The 22,111-nt window shown below is 37.1% G+C and overlaps 1 protein-coding gene across 4 annotated transcripts in view; it reads left to right on the top strand.

The window, feature by feature from the left end:
* ITSN1 (intersectin 1) overlaps positions 1-22,111 on the top strand; it is a 137,338-nt gene that overhangs the window by 98,644 nt on the left and 16,583 nt on the right. For 3 of the 4 annotated variants that reach the window (XM_059820594.1, XM_059820581.1, XM_059820588.1), the window contains 4 exons: positions 4,987-5,032; positions 9,817-9,938; positions 13,094-13,211; positions 17,211-17,402. In XM_059820594.1, the coding sequence (XP_059676577.1) occupies positions 4,987-5,032; positions 9,817-9,938; positions 13,094-13,211; positions 17,211-17,402 (478 nt within the window). Of the gene's footprint in view, positions 1-4,986; positions 5,033-9,816; positions 9,939-13,093; positions 13,212-17,210; positions 17,403-17,715; positions 18,104-22,111 lie in introns of those variants that run through there. The other variant, XM_059820601.1, reaches the window with a different exon arrangement.

The following is a 22,111-nucleotide window of genomic DNA, read 5'->3' as shown; positions in this document are numbered from 1 at the left end:
CCACACTTTTGCTGCCACTGTCTTTCATCTGACCTGCTAATAAACCAGTTCGGGACACTAAGCAGAGCAGAAAACTAGTCTAGCAGAAGTAATACATACTTCTAAGATGGTACTCTGAATCAGCTCAGCAAGGGTTAGAAAAATGTCAGCACCAGAATTAGTATGGGAGGAGAGTAGTGAAGGAGGCAAGATTGCCTCAGCTTTGGCTTAGATTAGCTTGAGCTGGTTTTGAACTGCATTCTTAGCTGGCTTTTGTGTCAAATACTTCATTTTGCAAGCGAAACATTGTACCTTATGTTTAGTATATGGTTTTGGATATGCCTATGCTCATTCCTACCTTTCAGTTGCATCAAATCTAGTGACTACGGAGCAGCAGATAAAATTTGATCACGTCCCAAACTAGAAGAGGAGTACTTCATGGTTCAGTTAGTGGAAGCATTGTAGCTGTAGCACTATGGAGCCCATCACAGCAGGCTAGCTTGTCTTTTTGACAATTAGAGTAAATTTTTTCCAGTAGGAAGTTGTACTGTTAGGCAGGGTATAGGTTTACCCGGACAACAGAGCTCAGTGAGAGTCTGGACAAGAAATTCTGAACTCTCTGTCCCCAAGTCTAGCAGCTTGATTCTCCTCTGAGTGGCACAATGTCCCTTCAGTTGTGGCAGTGGAGGTGTTTGTGGGTCTGCATCAGGGAATTTACCTGGTTAAGAAGAGCACACCTTTTTGCAGTCCAGGATGTAGACTATATAGTCCAGCCCTCACAGTAATTCTTCACATATATAAACAAGATGGTGGCTTGCCCCACGGAGGTATAGGAACAAGTGTACAGATAATTGCCTAACCTGTGGACTATCTTGTGATGATGAAAGTGTGCCCTAAGTCTCTTCATATTTCCTGTAAGTTCATATTGTAGTTGGTGAGTGGGAACTTGCACTGTCAGCCTCCTAAAACCCTGTGGGGCCTGTTTCATAGATAGATAGTAATAGTTGCTAATTAGGTACTTAACCTCAGCTACATTCTTGTTAGTTAATGTTAAGTTTCCTTTGAACTTTTTGAAGGAACTGTTTTTGTTTTTCCCTTAAGATACTCTCAACAGAGTTTAGTCTCAAAACCTGGGAATTTATATTCAGATATGCAGAGCTGCCTTTTGTGTGCCTTTAAAGACTGGATGCTTGTCCTGTCTGGTGAGAGGCAGGCACACATATTGGCAAATGTTCTTTGTAGAGAACTCAGAAATAGACATTTACTACTGAAAACTATTTTTATTAGAGAGGTCACTTTGATGTTTCTCTGATCTCAGCTTGTCTGGGGCTGAAACAGCTAAGTGCAGTTCATCAAAAAGTGCTCCACCTGCCCTTACTGCCCTTTTTGATGGTGAAAATCACATCTTCAGATAAAATCTTGATGAGGGAGGGAGGAAAAAGCACAGAGCTCATGGAGATCTTAGATATCTGGGATGCTTATTTTCATAAAGTGATTCATATGCCCTGCAGGACATATTTCTTGTTCCAAGTGGATAATTGCCATTACACGTACAGTGTTTTGCTATTCAGCTTGTTCACAGAGCCAGTTCTTACAAAGGATTTCACAATAGTGGCTGTCTGTTAACTTTCAGATGTGCCGCTGTGCTTGGACAGCTGGCTGATTGTGGAAAATGTTACTAAAAGAGTAAATTAAATTAATGTGTTCTGCACTATTGACTTAGGCTTGAAGAAAAAGTAAGGCGGAGCTGATCTTTCAACAGCAAGCATAGAGTTTGTAGAAATGGTTGTAAGCCTCAAAATATCAATCGTTTATACATCAAAAGAAATGTTTTTGAATCTGTTCTTTTGTACCTAGTCCCAGGCTACCCATTTGCTTCCAGTTGCTAAATTAAACTATTTCCTGTTCCTTAAAGTTTCAACTTATTAACAGAGTGAAAGTCTTTGTTCTTCAAATAAACAATGACACTGGTTCATGGTTCATTCTCAGAGTTTTCATTAGATTGAGGTAGATGGATACAGATCTGTAACAGGTTTTTATGCTACCCTGCCTTTCTCTGAAACTGGTGATAACTACCTCTGCATAAGGTATGGAGCTCATACGGTGGATGTGGAAACACAAAAATTTAGATGCCTCTACCTACGAAACTTTGCATACATGTTCTGAAAATGATAACAATCTGAATTTATTTAATCTGCATTCTAAGGGTCTTACTGTACAACACAATTGGCAAGTCTACTGCTGTGTCTTATTAAATTAACAAAACAAGTTCTACTGTACTGTTTCAAGAGACTTTATCACTTGTCACAAAATATCCTCAAATGCAGTTAGTGTTTCAGGTGTACAAAAGGGAGATAGAATGGGGTAAGTTGTCTCCACCGTGTTTCTCAACAGAAAGAGTAGAAAATACTTCTCCATCTACTGAATGGGCCAGAAGTTGGGTCCATCTTAAATGCGTTATTTATTAATTTAGTTATTTATTGAAGTACTGCAGGACTTCTCTATGTATTTCTTCTGCTTTTTTACCAAGGATTCAGAGAATCCTCAAATAGAATTCTGACTTAGCCTGGTCAAAGTTATTTTGAAGCTTCTCTCTTCAAATTATATGGTTACCTGTTAGCTGTAAAGATGCAGTGTCACAGCCTATTTTATCTGTCCATATGCTCCTAATCTGGCAACATGGATGCTGACTAAGTGATATTTTGAAGGAGTGTGTTCTCTGAAGGTCCAAACACTTGTTCTTTATTGAGGAGGTGGAAGGGTGTTTCTCTGCCAGAAACACTTTTCAAAGCAGAATTAATTCCTGATATTACCATATCAGTGCCAGTTGTCATCTTTGGTTTCACACCTTTTAATCTTCCCTACTTGGGACTGTCGATGGACTCACAGTCACTTTGTCTGCACCACCTTCTCCTTGTCCCCAGACCTAAACTTAGTCTTTGTATCTGATCTCTGCATGATGCTTTCCTGTTTCACTTTTTTTGTTAATATAGGTCACAGTGGTTGTAGAGAAGGGTGGAGAACTCAAGAGAAAGAAAGGAATGTAGGGAAGAAAGGAAGATTTGCTGGCATTGTAGAAAGTAACTATAATCAGTCTTTTACAATGGCAAGAAAGTAGCACTGAGACAGCAGTATCCAAGTATCATTTGACTTAACGCATCCACTTTTCACAATCCTTCCCAAAATTTAAGTTGCAAAATGTCAAGGAGAAGCATGGTATACTAGATATATGTAAGGTGTTTTGGGACCAAATTTAAAAAAAAAAAAAAAAAAAAAATCTCCCCATTCCACTTCTTGCCTTTCAATACCAGTTACAGCTTGTGAGATAGGCAATGCCAACTCTGCTGGATTTTCTGCTGTTATTAGATGGGGTTGGCTTGATTAACACAGCGTTGTGAGGTGCTGTAGTTCAGTCTGAAAGATCAGGCTTCTTTAGTAGCTTTTCTGAAAGATGTTAAAAAATGTGGATGTCTTCGAGCAGCTATGTAATCTTCAAGACAGATTGAAGATCTATCTAATAATCTATTTTACAGAGGTATTCAAAACCAATAGATATTTTTTTAAATGGCCCTCTTCTCTCAGTCATTTGACTAGTTTTTTAGTTGCTCCTTATATTAATTTCTGCCACAATCCCCAAGTTTTCAAAGCATGAAGTTAATATGGAGAGTATTGAGGATGAAACTGTTCTTTTCCATAGAGGAATTAGGGTTCTGTGAAAACCTTCAGTCATTTGATGTAGGCTGCAAGTTTGTAAGGAGGATCCTAAAGGAGAAGTTGAGGGGACTTGAGAGGAAGTGTTGTAAGCCATGCTTGAAGGCAAGAGGATATTTATGGTTCTTCAACAATTCTGACCAAAGTACAGTTTAGATTTGTTGTGTTGCTGTTGTCCATATCAAACCTTTTTACTGCAGAAGATAAGACTGGGAATGTACTGGGAAGAAACTGAAGTAATTATTTAGGTGGCAGGGGGAAGCTGTCCTAGACAGAGATGGTGACTAAAAGGGTTGAAAGATGACTGAGGAAGTGGGGCATGCAAGGGGCAGAGTTGAGACCATGCACTGTTTTGAATACTCTAATTGCATGTATGTCAGTAGACCTGTGAGTGCATTAAAATAAATAAAGATAACTTTTCCCAAATAACCAGTGTCCTCAAGAGAAAAGATTTTTTATTTCCCCCAGGAAGAGAACTTTGAGTTTGTAAATTATGAAAGCTTAAATGTTAAATTTCATCTTTCAATATCACTGTTTTCCTATACATAACTGAAGTGAACTGATTTCACTGCTTGTTGGATTTCTTGTGGCTGTTCAAAGGCTTTTCTTGCACATCTCTTGGCCTGAATGATGATGATGATGTTCATCCCTCATCTCACTCCATCTAGGTTCAGAGGAAATAGCTACAGATAGGTAGCACCTTGCTATTCAGTGTCCTGTGCTCTCACTTGGGCACAAAAACGGTGGTGGGGCTTTTACTACTGCAGCACATAACACAAGAAGACTCGTCTTTAATGATGCAGTGACTACACTGGCTATGCTAATGTGCCATATAAGAAATTTTAGAACCATAATATGGACAGTATTGAAATAATTATGTCCAGTTAGTTTTTAGGCATATTTGCAATCCAACAATTTTTTAGAGTTGAAAACTACTATTGTTTTAACTCAACTTGACAGAATTCACATTTTGTAGATACGCAGATTTACAATTCAAATGCTTTGTAATTTGGAATTACATTGGTATTTGCAGTCCATGAAAGGAAGAAAAGTTCAGGAAAGAAGTCTACACATTTATGTAATTAGTCACCCACTTCCATACACTGCTTGGTATTTATTCCTATATATTAATTGCCATCTAAAATATTAAGGGCTTCTCTTAGAAGAGAATCTTCCTGTGAGAGTTTTTTACTTAAGTCCTTGTTTAGTGTGTTAAAGTGAAGCATAGTAAATAATTTTCTTATACTGGAGAAGAAAATGAGAGTGCTAAACTTATCTCTTACTTTCTATTTCAAGGCTCCTGGAGCAGCTGGAAAAACGGGAAGCTTAGGGAAGAAACCTGGTGAGTCATACATTGTGACAGCACCTTATATCTGTTCTTAAGTACTTAAATTCAATGGCAACAAAATCTTTTCCATGGAAATAAATTATGTTTGCTCTTGGTCATTTTATAGTAATTTGCACTGATGAAAACTGTTGTCTATAGTAAAATAAATGCATCATCTGTCAATCATCCTATCTAGCATGTATCAATCACTAAATAGCATGTAGCTAGAGAATAAAAATCACCTTGCTCAAAAATGAACGTAAACTTCATGATAGATTGCTGAACAGAACAGTGGAAGCCTACAAAAAGCCAAGTTTGCCAGTGCCTCTGAAAATGGAAGTACACATTCTTACTCTGTGGTTTTACAGCATTTTGCCCAGAATGCTACACAATATGGTATACATGGACTCTGTGAGCTCTTATGCCTGCTTCTCATTTTCAAGAGCACATACCTTGTATCCATGCTATGTAGCTTATTGCCTGTCAAGCCTGATCATATTGCAGAAGATCATGTTGCAGGTTACTTTTTGGCTAGAAAGAGGTCCCCTGGCTCTTGAGGTGGTGGGGGACTGTCCTTCTAAACAGCTGTTGTACTTCCAAAGTTCATTAGAAAAGTGCATTCTCTTCCACTGTAAACTTGCCAGAAGACACCTCTTTTTTCCCTCAGTGTATTTATTTGCTTTTGTACCAAAGAGATGACTTTGCATTGAGCTGAACCAAACTAAATAGGGGGTGCTCCATGCTTCTATTCTGTCCCTTTCTCTGAGGCTTGTTGCACAGTGAGGTGGTTCAAGGGTGTGATCTACCAAATCTTGCCTTATTTCCATACACAAACACATGCATATGCATATTCTGTTTTGTGAGGAGGAGGTTTTGCTTTGTCTCCCTGAACTGGTTCACTGTGTAAGTGTCTAAAGAGGAGGGGAGAGTAGATTGCAACAGCTTATTTGGCTTATTTTACCTTGCCATATAAGCAATGGGCTGCTCTTGTCAAATTCTACTGATCCATCTATGGAAAGAAGGGCTTGGAAGTAAACAACTCCTGCCCTTTCCAACTTCCATTTGCATGATTAAAAATAATTATGTTAATAGAGACAAAGCTTGAGACAGGCAGACAGGAATAGACATCTGGAAAGCCTCTAGAAGTGATAGCTGGTAGGAATAGTGAGAAGACGCTGGTAGGTCTGGCTGCTTTTTCCATGCCTGGGAGAATGGTGGATGGCAAGACTTCAGCCTAGGGTACCATACTTATAATTGCTGGTCTCCTGGATTCAAACTTTCAGTGAAGTAGAGACTAGGGGGATGTTGACAAAAGCTGTGTTCAGAATCTTTTGGAGTTTAAGAACAGTTTGGGAACCATCCTGCCTATTTTTCAGCGAGGAGATTCATGGATGTTTTTGCTGTAAATGAGCTGCAAGTGCTCAACCAGTATAAGTGAAATGCTAATGAATGAGGTAGAATATTCCTGTTTATTCTAGAAGCTGCAGGACAAGTGGGTGGGAATTGGTAACTGTGTGTTGAAGGGCAAGGGAAAAGAAACTGCTCTCTGTGAATTTAAGCAGCAATATGAGGACAGTTATATCTGTGTGAAGGCATTTATTTCTTTTTCTAAATGTACCTGTTTTAGTAGAGGCCACATTTTTTGGCCTGGACTGTAATTGTATTGGATCTCTTCTCAGTAATTCAGTACTTAAATAAATCAAAATTAAAAAGTCCTTCCTGGAAGGAAAGCTATTTCTGCTTTTTTAACTTCTTTGCAGAGTTGTTTTCTCTAACTTTCTGCTTCTCTGTAACATGCAAGAGCTGAATGTTAAACTTGTAGTTCATATTGTAACTTAATTAACACACAGTCCACAGTAAAAATTCTTTATGCTGCTGGTTGGTGAAAGAGGTTGTCTGATACTTGGAACCTTGTAAATCACCTTTTTGTAGATAAAAATGAGAAATTTCTTGTTCTGAGAGAGATGCGAGGTATAAGATTTTTGCTCTCTCAGTATGATCTGCTGAATATTATAATTAACATGGTAGTGAGAGAGGTTTTTGCCTGATTTAAAAAAAAATACATTATTTTGACAAACTCCCACAGTTAATTTGTTTGCTTGTGTTTTGCCTCCTGAATGGCTCTAGGGTGGAGGAATTAACGTGATACTGTGGGAAAACCTGCAAATGCAGGGAGCTTGCAGACTTTCTAGCAGTATAGCCATGTTGCCTGCCAAATAGCTTGCTTGCTTTGCCTTCGTACAGGACAGACTGTGCTGCTGCTGACTTTTCTCTATGTAAACCTTTCTGCTTTCCTATCATCACCTACTATATTTTACTGAGAAATTCTTTCTTCTGTCTTCTGCTTTCACACTTTGTGTGCTGTCTAATTTCCAGATCCAGGTTTAAAGCATCTTTCTAACTCTCAGCTACTGGATTTTTCATCACCTGTTTGGTTTCACCTCTGTGTGCCTGCCTCTCCCTTCTTTGAGTTATCATGAGGGAGGTTCTGCCGTAGTTTATTCTGCATGTGTCATCGTTTCAGGTGACCTCAGATTGCTTGTCATCTCTCTGCTTCTTCATCATCCTTATGTTGTTCATTTGCATCTTGAATGCTTCTCTGACCATTTTTAATTTTCTAATCATCCTTTTCTTCTAATTTTTAAGTACACCATCTGATCATTTTACTGGCGGTCTTCAAATCACTTTGTTGTTTCTTCCCTGCAACAAAACCTCCCTCTGTTTCAAGGGAGTTGGATTTGTGGTTTCCTCTGCCTACAACTGCCTTTTCAATGATTGCTCCCTTTCTCTGCCTTACCAGAAGACTCTCCCTGCCTTTCCCAGCCTGTGGGTGATGTGTTGTGGTTTCCTCTGCCTACAACTGCCTTTTCAATGATTGCTCCCTTTCTCTGCCTTACCAGAAGACTCCCCCCGCCTTTCCCAGCCTGTGGGTGATGTGTTGTTTCTGACCGCCTTAGCTGTTTCTCTTGGCCACAGGAAGTTTGGCGCTTGTTGACGCAGAGGGCCAAGTAGGACGGTGCCCAGCACTGTGTTACTTTCGTAGTACAGCTGCCCATGAGAAAGCTGGAGACCACTTCTGTGTACTTGCTCCCTTTGGCCTCAGTCCCTTTTGCTGTTGTTGCTGTGTTGACTGCTAGTCCACCTGATGCTCACTGTCGCATTGCTTTCTGCTGCTTTATAAAGGGTCAAACTGACAGCAGGTGTGACCTTTTTCTGCTTAGTCTTCCAGTGCCAGTTTTTTAGGGTAGACTAGATGGAAAATATATACAAACAGTAATCATAAGTGAAAATAATTGATACAGATATTTTTTAATGAAGATTTTCAAAAAACTAAAATCTCAAGCAGTGTATTGATCTGTGATCAGATAATTGCTGAGGTTTTAAATTAAGCTGGCTGTCTTTGCACTGAAGCAGTTGAGACACATTTCTGTGATCTTGTACTGCTAGCACTGCTGTGGGCTTGTTCTAGGATAGTCTTATACCACAATCATAACCAGTCAAACTCAGTGCCCACGTCGGCTGTTTGATGGTCCCCAATTTTATTTGATGCATTGCCAAATATAAACCTCCTTTGCTTAAACACAGGGTCAGAGTTTACTATTCTAGGAAAGGTTTTTCATAAAAACAAAAATCCAAATTCCTTATCCCTCCAAAAAACCCCAACTCCTATATCATTCTGTTAAGGAGAATACTTAAGTGATGAATGACTTTGTAGTGGGATCCTACAGTGGAGTTTTCAGCAGTAACAACACTACTTTTGTGCTGCTTTGGATGTCTGAGACCCTTTACAACTAAATGAAGGCTAAAAAAAAAATTACCCACAGATTCTCCTTAACTCATGACTAAAAAGGGACTACGTAAATGTAGCAGCCTAAAAGGTTTAGCTTACCAAAAGCTAAAGTTCCCAAATCTACCATCTTTTGTTTACAAAAGGTTCACAATTATCATAGTATTAAACATGTTCTCCATCACCCTAAACATGGTTTGATGACATGCTAAACCTGACTTAAAAGCTATCAGTAGGACATCAAAATACCTACAACTGCTTATAAGCTTCTGTCAGTTCAAAAAATGGGGTAATCCTGCCAGACTTTGTGGTGACTAAGTTATCATCTGTCTTTCCACAACCACAACCACTGTAAAATGGAGTAAACTGTGTTGTTTACTTTGGCTAATTTAACAGAGAGATAACTGTGAGCTCATGGTTACTCTGTGTCAGATTCATGCTGGTAGGTGATGAAATAAGGCACCAGTTTTGTATTAATATTCATGGAATAAAGATTTCAAAATAAATCGTGTTTGTCACATTTTGAAAACATTAAATTTTTTGTCTAGTCTGATGGTGACAAATTTTCTGCAGGCCTTCATTAGTTTGCATCTCTGTTACTGCAACTTCATTATATTGTCATCAACATGTATCTCCTCTTTTTAGGGAGCTTACTCCAAACTGGTGCTACAAAAATGTATTTATTGAAAAACAGTATTATGACACTTGAGTTTAAGAGCCATATACCTCTAATGATGGTCATTATTCTTCTTCTTGATTTCAAATTTTTTTTTTTATATCCTACCCATAGAGCTACTGCACTTCTGTTCTATTCCTGTAGTGCTATGAACTTCTGATCTGTTTTATAATTACCATGTGTTTTCATGGAACTGCATAAATACATAACAATTTTATTGAAAGAAACACAAAATGGATATACTGTGCCAGTGGTAATAGCAGAGTTAATGTTGTATAGAACGTGTTCAGATTTTTTTCAAATTAACCTTTTTTTTTCCCCCCCCTGCTTCAACAGAAATTGCCCAAGTTATTGCCTCTTACACAGCAACGGGTCCAGAACAGCTTACTCTTGCTCCTGGTCAGCTGATTCTTATCAGAAAGAAGAATCCAGGTGGCTGGTGGGAAGGAGAGCTCCAAGTTAGTTACTGTTTTTTTGAAATAAAATTCCATGTAAAAAAAATTGTAATTTTTTAATAGTTCAAAATGATGAATGCATCAATGATAAATAATTTTGAAAATGTTCTGCAATTAAGCATTTACAAATAAAATGCCTTTACAAAAATATACGTACATTCCGATTCCTTGAAATAACTGTGGAGGACCGCAGGAGGAAGCCATTGTGCCTCATTGTACGTCAAGGATACCCGTCTCACGAATCAGGCCTAGCCTGCAGTCCACTCCCTTGTTCGTTTTCCTGGGGGTCCTTCAGATATGAGAAATTAGTGGATTTTAGGGCTTATTGTTCTGGCTGCTTTTGAATCCTCCCAGTCTTGTGTCCAGTAGTCTTCTTCATGTGAGCAAAAAAGCACTTGTCGTGTTAGGTGGCGGGGGAGAACCAGCCATGTAACAGGAGTGTATGGGACTGTTGGGTTAAGTGACAGGGTCTGCTTTTATGTCCCATTCCAATAGTGACTATGCATATCGTGCATTTGGATCAGCTGATAAATGTGTGGACTGTGAAAGCAGAAGAAATACTGGGGTGTGCAGTCCTGAATGTCTTCTTAAGAAGCTTTCTAAATTGCTTCAACCAAAAGTTTGGCATCCCTTTTGTTAGAAGATTGAAAAGTATTTTACAGCAGTGGTTTTTGTAAGACAGCCACCACTTTTTCAGGTTGCTTAATGAATGTGATAGTGTAGAATACCAGTCTAATGGCCCCATCTCAGCAACAGCTCAATTTAATGTAGAAGAGTGAAAAGAATGGTGTCTGTTGCAAGCATCAGATATGAGAGAGCTTTACTGTTATATTAGAAGATAATAGATAATAAAATATTTTAACCAGTTGGGTTTTTTTAGGAGTCGAACTTGACAATTTTGAAACTTTGATTCTCAATGACTTTCAGTGGCAAAGCTTCCCCACCCAGACCCCAGTACCACTGAATGAGTTTTTGTTTCGTTTTGTTTTTTTAACAGGGAATATTACATGAAAGAATGTAATTGATTTATTTTTTCAATGCAGATGCTCAAACTAACTCAAATATTTTTTCCACATTACTACCTGCCCTTTTTGCCTTTTCTGGTGACATTTTTTCATTTTTTGTGGAGAAATCATCTTCCAGGATTGCTTTGGTTTTCATTCTCACTAACCTTTATGTTGTTGTTAACTTGTAACTTTAAAGAGTCTGACATTAAATGTATTTTAAGATAGAAAATAAGCTTCACTGGGCAAGAGCTGTCACAATTACCACTTAGCAGCTAATGTGAGGTTTCTTTAAAAATTAATTTTTGGTTGTGTAAATACTCATATATAGCTTTGGATACCTTACTATCTTACATATGGTTTTACAAGTTGTTTTTGTCTTCATTAGCAGTCCTGTACATATTCTTTTCATTCTCCTGTTCCAACACTGTAATACTAATTCTTGCTCCTTTGATATGTGAGCACAAAGGCTAATGCAGCAGTATGGTGAAATGGATTGAGGAATTGATTAAAAATAAAAGCAGCACCCACCCCACCCCCCACTCCCGCCTCCAAAGTAGTGAAATGATGACAAGATTTGGAGAAGGGCACTAATATTAACTTTTCTTTATGCCTTTAATTTCAAAGTGACAGATATTTTATAAGTGTATGTACAGTTTAGTTTCAGCCTCAAGTAAATTTTGATGATACTTGTTGTAGGGGTCAGAGTGAAGGTAAAATAAGGCAAATATGTTAAGCATTACATTGCAGGGTTTAATGCAGTCTTCCAGAATATCTAGATACGCTTTAGATCAAATGCTTTCTTTTTCAGTAAAGAAAAAGAGAGGGAAGGAAGTAGTTAAAGAATAGTATATGTTAGACTACTTTTTTTCACTAAAATTAACATCTGTTTTGTTTTTAAAGGCAAAATTCTATATTCGCAGAATTCCAGCCTTTTTCTAACAACATAAAAAGAGTTAAAGTAGTTAAATATCGTTAAATAGTTAAAGTAATTCTTAACATGGATTTAATAGGTTTAGAAGCTGAGATTTGATTCAAAGTTTTAGAAGAACCTTTCTTACAGAAAGGATTTTTCTTCTGATTTTATTTGCAATGAACAATACAGTTGGCAAAATAACAGGATGCAGTTTCTGTCAAATTCCTATCGTGCTTTGGTGACACAAGCTTTGTCACATTGTATCAGAGCTGCAGTTCATCTATCCCAATATCCTGTCTCTGACAGTGACTCATTGCAGCTGTGTTACAAACTGTAGAGCGCTGCTGTAGGCCAGGTGTATGGTAACCTGCTGCTCTCTCAGCACACACACATGGACCACACGCACACTAATACATGTGTGCACCACATTTTCGTACTGATGTTCTCTGATTAGATAGGCATGAGAACATCTAGCCTACTTTACAAAACATTAACATCTGTTAATTAGGATCATTTGGACAGTGTCTATCCATAGGTATTTGTAGTTGCCAAAGCTTAATTTTTGTTGGACTGGAATCTGGCTTTGGGATTTTGTATTTGAATCCAAACTTTACCCATTTTTTCTTGCTATAATGTTTTGCTGTTCTTCTAGCACTTGGTTAATGTGACATATGTTTATACTCTGTTGTCTGGGCAGGAGAGACTATTAAAAAGTTTAGATACTGTTCCTTTAAAGGAAAAGAGGTAATTGGGATTCTTAATTGCTACTTAAACTATCACAATCTAGGTATCTATTTAAATGCAATTCTTTGCATAATGAAAAAGCATTTAAATGCTGCCACTCATTAATGCAATAGCTAGCCTAATATTCTAGAGCTATGGTTTAAGCAGAATCAGGAGAAATCTTTCAGAAGACTCAGGGTTGTAGTATATTACTTATAAAGCACACCAAGTAGGAACACTGTTAAGTGAAAAATCACCCAAATTAGTAGTAAATAACTACTGTTTAGATATTATAAACTACTGTTTATATATTATGAAAGCTTACTTTACGTAATAGAAGTATCATAATATTAAACTATTGCCACAAAAATAGCTGACTTATTCCTTATAACATGCATTTTTCTTATTCTAAAATAGTCAGTGTGACTGCAAGTAGTTAAAATATTGGCTGAATTACCTTGTCTAAGGATCTATTGATGTGCTTAATCCTCTTAAAAGAATTGTTTTTTTACTAGGCACGAGGGAAAAAACGGCAGATAGGATGGTTCCCTGCTAATTATGTAAAACTTTTGAGCCCTGGTACCAGTAAAACTACACCAACTGAGCTACCTAAATCAACAGCATTGCCTTCAGGTAAGCAATGTGGTTGCGTTAAGAAAATTGCTTTTGTAATGTGTGTCATTTACGATAAGACTTCTAAAAATAATTATGGATGTTCAGTAAGATATTTAGTATCTGTCATACTAGTCACTTTGGTTAAACTCTACTTTTTTTTTGGTTTGTTTTGTTTTAAATGAGAAAAACATACAATTGGTCTGTATATTTATGGTGGTGGTCCCTCAGGTATGAACTGTTGAGTCCTAAAAAGCCATTTGAGACATTACATCTTGAAGAGTAAAACATTCAAATTATCAGTCCTATTTGTTTGCACTAATTGTAGTAAAGGAGTTTTTAAAGGTTCAGGATGGTCCATGGGCTTAGCAATTGAGGCACTTCTCATTCAGAACCTTTTATTTTTCCTAACATGAAGTGTGAGAAAACCACTCAAATGAAGATGTAGCTTTTTGTCCTGTATAGTTACTTATTTTAAGGTGTATGAAAGGATACAGGAGCGATAGACCATTATATTTTTAAAGCTATTTGTTACAGCTCCACCACAGGCAATATCAAACAGTCCTGTCAGTCAGCTGCAAATATAAAGCCAGGCAGAAGACTGAGCACACAAAGTTCATTCCTTGTGACTGTTTCAGTCTTGGACCATTTTGGGCTTGTGAGTTGGTGTAGTACTAAGCAAAGAGGATTCTTGTCAATCCAAACCATGTAGAATGGGTGTATTTTCTTCCATAAGCCACCCGAAAGACTTGGCGTGGTTGTCTATCATCTGTTTGGATTTAGTTAGGGGTGGCAGGGGGCAAAAGCTTGCTGCTTCCCCAGGCCTTTTTTTGACTGTCTATCATTAAAATAAAACAAATGTTTCTAAATGAAAAATGGTAGTGAGCATAATTTTCTCCTTTAAATATGTATGAAGGATTATCATGCAGTTTATGGAACTAGAATAAAATACTGAGGTATTAGTTTCATGTGTCATTAGTATAAATAAAAGTACCATATCAGAGAAGGCAAATGTTATAAATGGTGCTAATTAGCTCCTTCAATGGTAGTCAAAGAGGCAGAAAATCAGACTTCTATAAAGACTCATGAGTTTGGATCCTGTCGTTAAAATCGTAATCAGCATTGAGACGCATACTTTTGCCGGGCAATGTGATGGGATTTTTTTTTTTTAATTATTTCAGGTTTGACAGTCTGCTAATATAACTTTTACAGAATAAACTTTTTAGCACTTTTTTCATTGCCTACAGAACATCAAAATCTTCATGACATTCACTTTTATCAAATTCAACTTTGTTATAGACCTTTCATTTTGGAGGATGAAAAGAAGAATCTTGTCTTTCCATTATGATAAATGGCCTCAATAACTGTGTGGTTAATAAAAGAGTTTAACACTTGAGAAACATCTTCATAGCGGAAGTATGTTAGTGGGGAGGCTTACTATAGCAAAAGTTATGGAAAGCCTGAAGAAAACCATCCACAAGGGTTGAATAATGCCCACAGTGGTGCATTAATGAAGGGTCTGAGAGTGTGCCATTACTGTCTGGGTTTTGAAGGTAGGGGATCCATCAGACACTAGTATCATCAAAACCTCTGTTTCTTTTGTCATTTTGTTTTGATGTATATGCTCTCCATCTGCCATGCTGTAATCAAACTGCATGACTGTAACAACATTTTTTTTTAATTCTGTTGCATGGACACTTTTGCTTTATACTTCGAGGTTTTCTTAATTTCTGACTGCTTTGTATGTGTTCCCTTCTAAACTTGTGTCATGAATGTGTCCTTCCTGGCGCTGAGAAATGAAAAGAACTGTTACTGCTACTTGGAGTTAGTCAGGCATAAGGAAGTTCACAATATAGGAATAGTGGGAAACGTATTTCGACCATTCAGCTTGTTTAAAGAAAGACAACATTATAGATTGTACTGATTGTGAGTGTTGTATGAGAACCTGGATTCCCTCTGCTGTTGCAGTAAGGCTATTACTAATCAATAGACAGTCTTTCTAAAAAGGAAACAAATGGCTGAAAAGCACTGGAGCTCAGAGAGGGTAGGCTATAGCTTGCTTCTGTAGTTAGCAATGGCTTTTGGGGTTTAAAATAAGTGAAGAACTTTCTTGCTGGGACTACTGTAAGAGCTTCCTATATAGGACTAAGGTGTATTCTAACCTTTGTGACCAAGTGTAAATAAGATCAAGATGAGGTCCCTGCTTCAGGTTCAATTGAGGAGACCTATCTCTTCAAGAATTCTCTTAAATTACCTCCCCAAATTTAAGGTGATTCTTGGGATCCCACTGGACTATTTAGATATTCTGGTGATACTATGGGACAGCACCAAATTTCATAAAATTCTTTGAAGTAGAAGAGAATGATCTGAATGAAAAATTCTTGAAAGAAATTAACCCTAGAATGGGTTACAAATCTGTTAATGTATGTATTGTATTCAGGTGTGGTCTAGCTTAAACTTTTTATCATTCTTAATGTTAATAATAACCTGTAAACCTGTAAAAAGAATGCTGTAAAACAGGTTCACAGGTCTTTAAAGTGAAATGTGAACATCAGTGGTGTTCACACATTTGAACTTGTGTTAGCACAAAACTACCTAAAACAGGTGTACACCGTAACACTCGTTCCTTTAGAAATACTGTTTTATCTCCAGTATGCCAGGGAAATGTACAGTTTCGTTAGTTGATGTGTTAGGTGTGACAAATGACAGTGAGTGCCCCGTTTTTAATTTTTTTCTTTTTTTTTTTTTCCCTTTTACAAGTAACAAAGCTAAATATTGAGCCATATGCAGAGTCATGTTACAGGTGGAGTTTATTTGATTATGATCTTTGTGAACAGGCACAATGTATTAACTAAAAGAAGTTTAATAATTTCTGAAATATAAATCTAAAAAAAAGGGAGGAGCTATTTGACAAATTTAAATAAGTTGCTGGCTGAGTACAAGAATGGAAATAAAAGAAAATTTTAGGATGAATATAATGGAAAGAACCTGACAGCAAGGCTGATTAGATAGAAGTCTTGTGTCTCAAGGCAAAATACCGGAAGCCCTCTGACTTGGCATAGAGAAAACATCAGAGAAATAGAGGAGATTATATTTAATGAACAGTCCTGCTGCTTTAGAGAATTAAGAAAACTGCTCTATTATAATTGAACAGGAACAGCTGTATTCTGAGAACCAGTCAGATTTGATGAGTTTCACAGTAAGTAAATAGAAAATAGGCTGCTGGAAGCAGTCCTGTGGTGCCAGAAGGGCAGCCTAAATGGCCTAGGATGCTCTTTATTTTTCTCATCCTTTCAGAGATCTGTGTGTTCCTAATGTCTCAGTGGTAGTACAAGGATATCACCATCAGCTTTCTCTTGAATTCTAGAGCTGTGTTGAGCCTGTCTGGTGCTAACTAGAAAAGTGCCTTTTTCAGGCTTCAGGTAGCGGAACTCGAAGTTTCCCAGACTTTTCTGTTCTTTGACCAGTTATGTTGGAAACAATACTTTTCAGAACAGGTTGGTGAGGATGGAAAATGCTATTTTCACAAACGTACAGCAAATTTAGTGCTTTTGTGGGGGGAAAAAAAAAATAAAGCAAAAGAGAAGTGTCAATAGAAAGCTAACATCCTTGAAGTGTTTGACTTTCTGCTAAAATTTTAAATTTTTCCAATCTTCTCCTACTGTTGAGTACTTTCAATCAAAAATATCTTGGGTGCAGTTCCAGGCAGGTTACACTGTTCTCAGTTTGCACTGCTGTGCTCTGCCCTCCCTAGTGTGATCCTGACCCCTCAGTAAGTTGACTGAGGGAGCAGTGCTGCTAGGAAACTCTTCATTTTTTTGAATCGCCTTGAGCCAATTTGTTGAGGGCTCAGCTAAGCACCAGTACAGGGGCACAGGAGAGAGGGGCAGGACCAATTCAGATCAGTGTAGCATCTTGGAACTATACTCTGACATCTGTACTGTTCGTAGTTGGTTTACACATAGCTTATGTTTTGCTGAAACATTACCAGTGCGATAGACCTCTTCCTTTGTCTTACAGTGTGCCAAGTAATTGGCATGTATGACTACACTGCACAGAATGATGATGAGCTAGCATTCAATAAAGGCCAGATTATAAACGTCCTTAACAAGGAAGACCCAGACTGGTGGAAAGGGGAGGTGAATGGACAAGTGGGTCTCTTTCCATCCAACTATGTGAAGCTGACGACAGACATGGACCCAAGCCAGCAATGTAAGTGACCCTCTCTGCTGGTGTGCTGTGATTATTTGTGTAGTACTTTAAGATGAAACATGCAGCATTGCTGTGATTCTGCTGTGGTTTGCAGAACTCAAAGCTTCACCACTGCTGCACTTGTCAAAGTCTCTTTGAAGACCTTCTGTAATGCAAACCTTATGTTTGTTTTATTTTTAGTTCCCATCCCCTTTGTAGCATGTTACCCTTTATCATTTTTGCACCATGCTGTTTACATGCCTGACTCATTTTCCTAGCTTGAATTTGCTCATTGTTTTGTTTTGCTTATGTGTTGTTTTCCTCCTTTTTCTAGGAATCATATGTTGTCCATCCCCCACTCAGGCTTGAAAGTCCTCAAAGAGACCCACTATCCCATATCACTGCCCAGAGGGATGATGGGAGATGCAGCCTTGATCATGTGGCTTCCAGCATGATCATCTACTGCCTTCTGAGTAGAAGAACACACTGCAGAGCAGTTTACCTCATTTTACATTAGTTGCATGTAATCGCAATGTTTGAGTTAATTACCTACAGATATAGATGCAAAATTAAAACGAAACAGAAAAAAAAAAAAACACAAAAAAATCAGAGGATAGTGGGTCCTTTTGTGGCTTTCAGAGTTACCAAACTAATTTTTCCACCTTTGCACAGGTGCTTTCAGTAGTTTTAAAATTATTTTTAAATATATATTTTAGCCTTTTAAAGGAAAAGTATAAATTAAATTTCTTCATTGCAATTTTGTTTGTGCAAAAAGACCCACTATCAAGGAATGCTGCATGTGCTATTAAAATTGTTCCAAATGTCCATAAATTTGAGATTTTATGTATCTTTCTTTTTTATTGTTCACTTGTCCAGTGTTGTCAATGTCTTCTTCTTTTTTTTTTTTTTTTTAATTACAAAAGAACAGAAGGAGTTAAATCAGTTTAAGGAACTTTAAATGTGCCCAATTTCAGATAAGGTATTTTGTTGTAGTTACTGTACTGTATGTATCAGGTGTTCCTTGTTGAGTGTGTAATACATTGTGGAGAGAAGAAATTAACTTCCTTCCAATGCAAGAGATATTAACCTTGCATAATATTGTTATCCCAGTTATGTTATTTTTATTTTGCACATTACTTGTAGCTGCATACAGTTAGAAAACACCCTGGTTTGTGTTTGTCTCAGATGTTTTGTTTTTTGCATTTTCGTATCAGAAATCAATAGAATGCTACATTCATGTGGGATTTGAGAATTAACTTCTTTATTTTCATTTTGGTTACATGAAGTTTGATTTCTCATTTTTACTTTCTTATGACTATGGAACAAGACATTTTGAACAAGTAATTTTCCTGACAAGAAAGAATGTATAGAAATATCTCCCTGCAATTAATTTCCAATGTTTACATTTTTTTAAACTAGACTGTGGAATTTATACAAATTAATATTAAATGGAGCTTACAGTCAAGCTTATGTAGTAGATGTGCTATAGCTAAGCCATGTTTGTCTTTCCAGCATTAGTTACAAGCTCTTGATGAAATGCCTGGTGCTGTCAGTGCAGAAACCCTCTCTTCCCAATGCCTCAAGCACAATATAGCCATTCTACTAATTACTTTACCATTTAGTTATGTTCTGGTTTATGTATTTCATTTATTTCTAAATTTCATGCTGGCAGTGTTGTAGCATTGCTAATCCTACCCCATCTCCCTCCTTCTGACCTGTCATGCGGTGCAAAGAACAAGTGAAGCTCCTTATTCAATTGCACTTCAGTATTTCATCAATATGAATGTAAATTATATAAATATATAAAAACCTGCAGCTTTAACAACTGTAATACAGCCTTTAAAATTAGTTACATGTATAGATAATTAAATTCTTCATATAAAAGATAGACTAAAATGTGTTTGTTGTCTTGTTGCTGTGTACACACAGGATTCACCAAGTGGCACTAGTGCACGTAATGAATTTGCCACCAGAATAGCCTGAAGCCCACCTGTTTAATTTCAGATGACACTTTTCTTTTTTCTTTGAATATTATTTCAATATAATTACTCGGATTTATCGTGATTATCTGCAACCTTTTGCACCTTTCTTTATTCAATGCTTTCTACGTGTTACAAATCAGTTGATATTTTTTAACACTATACTGGTAGATGAATGAAGAATACTTTGTTGTTTTACTCTGGGTTTACATTGACTTAGGCTCTGTGTTTTATGCCAGAAGCTCTAGTCTTAAAACATGCACAGTTGCACAGATTTTCTTTCTTCTTAGGACAGTATTTAACATGCACAAATTTTTCTTCACCGCTCTGCCGTAAAAAAAAAAAAAGAAAAATAAAAATTCTTCTCCGTCATAGCCACTTGCTGGAAAATATGCTGCTTGGTATGACAGAAATTGAACAGAACATAATACTTGTAATTTTCAGTGCCCGTTGTTTTGCTTACTGAGGATGATGTAGCCAGCTTTTACTTCGCTATTTCAGTACTTTGTGCATTAAAATGTTATTTTCATGAAAGGATATATCTATTTTCCCGTAATGAGCTGTTGTGTTGAAAGATTTATAACTTGACTAAAAGCGTTTGTCCTAAGGGACATGTTGTTTTTTATGACTTCAGGCCAGAAACATACTTTCTCTATATATTGAAATATTTGCAATACTTTGGATATAGGGGATTCAGATGCTGCTTTTTTTCCCCCATTACTTCGAGTGAGAAGAAAAATAAAGCTATTATAATAATCTGCAGGCTACATGTTTTCTAACATGCTGCTTCAAAATGGTGAGAGTGATGTCTCATAAAAGATTTTCAAAATCACAGTGCCCTAAACGTTCCTGGGGTCAGTTTTCTACTGACGTGAAAAGAACAGCCTGACGTTGTCCCTCTGTAGACACACACACACGTGCGCGCGCGCACGCACACTCACTCTGGTGTATGTTGTGCCAGGACTCCTCAGACAGAAGAGTACTGTGTACTACTCAACAGAGCAACAGCTTTATCAATCAGTCTGTTGTTGAGAATAGTTAACTCACAAAAACCTCAAAACACACTTAAAATGTCCTAGACAAAGATACTCAAACCATTGTGGCTTATATTGACATACATTGTTGAAATACTTATAATGTTTATTTACTCAGTCATTAAAGTTCTTAAGTGTACTGCTATAGCTCGGCATGGTAGTGTTTAATCTTCCTCATAATCAGTTATTTCCCTTGAGTAGCGGGGAACAAGATGTTGCACTTACTCTTTCTTACCTGTCTGGATTTTTGTGGTTTTATATATATATTTTTATATATATTTATATACATATATATATTTATATATGTTTTTATATTTTTTTATATATTATATATTTTTTATATATATTTATGTATATTTATATAGAGAGAGAGATATATATGAGAGAAGGAGTATGAAAGCCATTCTTTTATTAAAGAAAATGGATTATTTCAGTCAAAAAGAACAGTTTTTCAGGGTGTCTTGATCCAGTTTTGACCCTCTCTCCTCCTTCCTGGTTCATCTGCAAAGATCTTTAACCTCCTAAGGCACATGGTCCCCTCCCAAAGCTGCAGATCTGGACTGCAGCAAGCAAACCTATTTCCAAAAGAATGCTTTCCTCCTGTGGTGGAAATGTGCCCTCACTCTTGTTTCTTTGGTTCTTGAATTTGTGGCTGCAAAGCCAACACTAATCCCAGTCAAGGCTGAAACAAGACTTGCATAGACAAAAATAAGAAACCATTCAGATGATTTTTTATTTTATTTGTTTTTTAAGTTAACATTAAGAAAAAGAGCAGTCTCTCTGCTGCCTAGTCCATTGAATGCATTCTTTGTATTAACTTTCATTTGCGAAGTACCTTTTCCCTTTGCGTGGGAGCTGTCACTTGAGGGTTGTAGAGGAGACTGGATTTAGAGATCACTCCAAGTGGTGGTGGGTTTTTTTCTTCACAGTTTTTCTGTTTACCTTGAGAAGAATTTCCTGTACTCAGCTGCTGAGGAAGAATTCCCATGAACGTTCTTTCAGGCAATTTGTTAATAACAATTCCAATACTTTAAATCTGCCCAAGACAACTCAGAGTCTAAAATGCAGGTTTATCAAGAACACTTTGCTTTATATTCAGAATCAGTTTTATTTAAATCTCAATTCTTCTGGAGCTTCAGTAGCATCTCTTTCAGTCCCCGTGAACTCACTGAACACATTTTAAAATGGCCTATTACCATAACCTTCCCACAAGGCAGCAAAATAACTGCATGTTCTGGTTTTGTTCTCTGGTTTTAAAACGGTTCATTTTAGTTCTTTGTGATTATTGACTCCAGGTATTTAATTTCTTTTTAAATAGCTCCTTATATGCAGTCCTCTCCTGATTACAATAAATGGCGTATTTTAACTCTTTTTTTAGACAACTTCAGTAAGTCCAGAGTCAACATATCTCAAATACCATTTAATGAGTTGAATTGCAAGCTAAGTGCATACACACAGACAAGTGGATAACAAGCTGTTACTTAGCTAAATAGAGCGAGCTAAGGTGACCTTTTGATTCTAAACCCTGACAGAGTGTTTTCAGAAGGTTGTCCTGGATGCAGATAAAAATGCAAATTATTTTCATGAAGACTTCATTTCCCATGTGTAGACTTTATGGGCTTTTGTACTTGTCATTTGATAGCTTGCAAAGGAGTACTTTACCGTGAATAAGGATTCATTTTAAGTTACTGTCCATGGGAGGAGAAATTGCGAGAGT

The sequence above is a fragment of the Gavia stellata genome, chromosome 1, assembly GCF_030936135.1.
Source record: "Gavia stellata isolate bGavSte3 chromosome 1, bGavSte3.hap2, whole genome shotgun sequence".
Lineage (NCBI taxonomy): Eukaryota > Metazoa > Chordata > Aves > Gaviiformes > Gaviidae > Gavia > Gavia stellata.
Note: the sequence above shows the minus strand (reverse complement) of the source record. Positions and strands in the feature narration are given on the sequence as shown.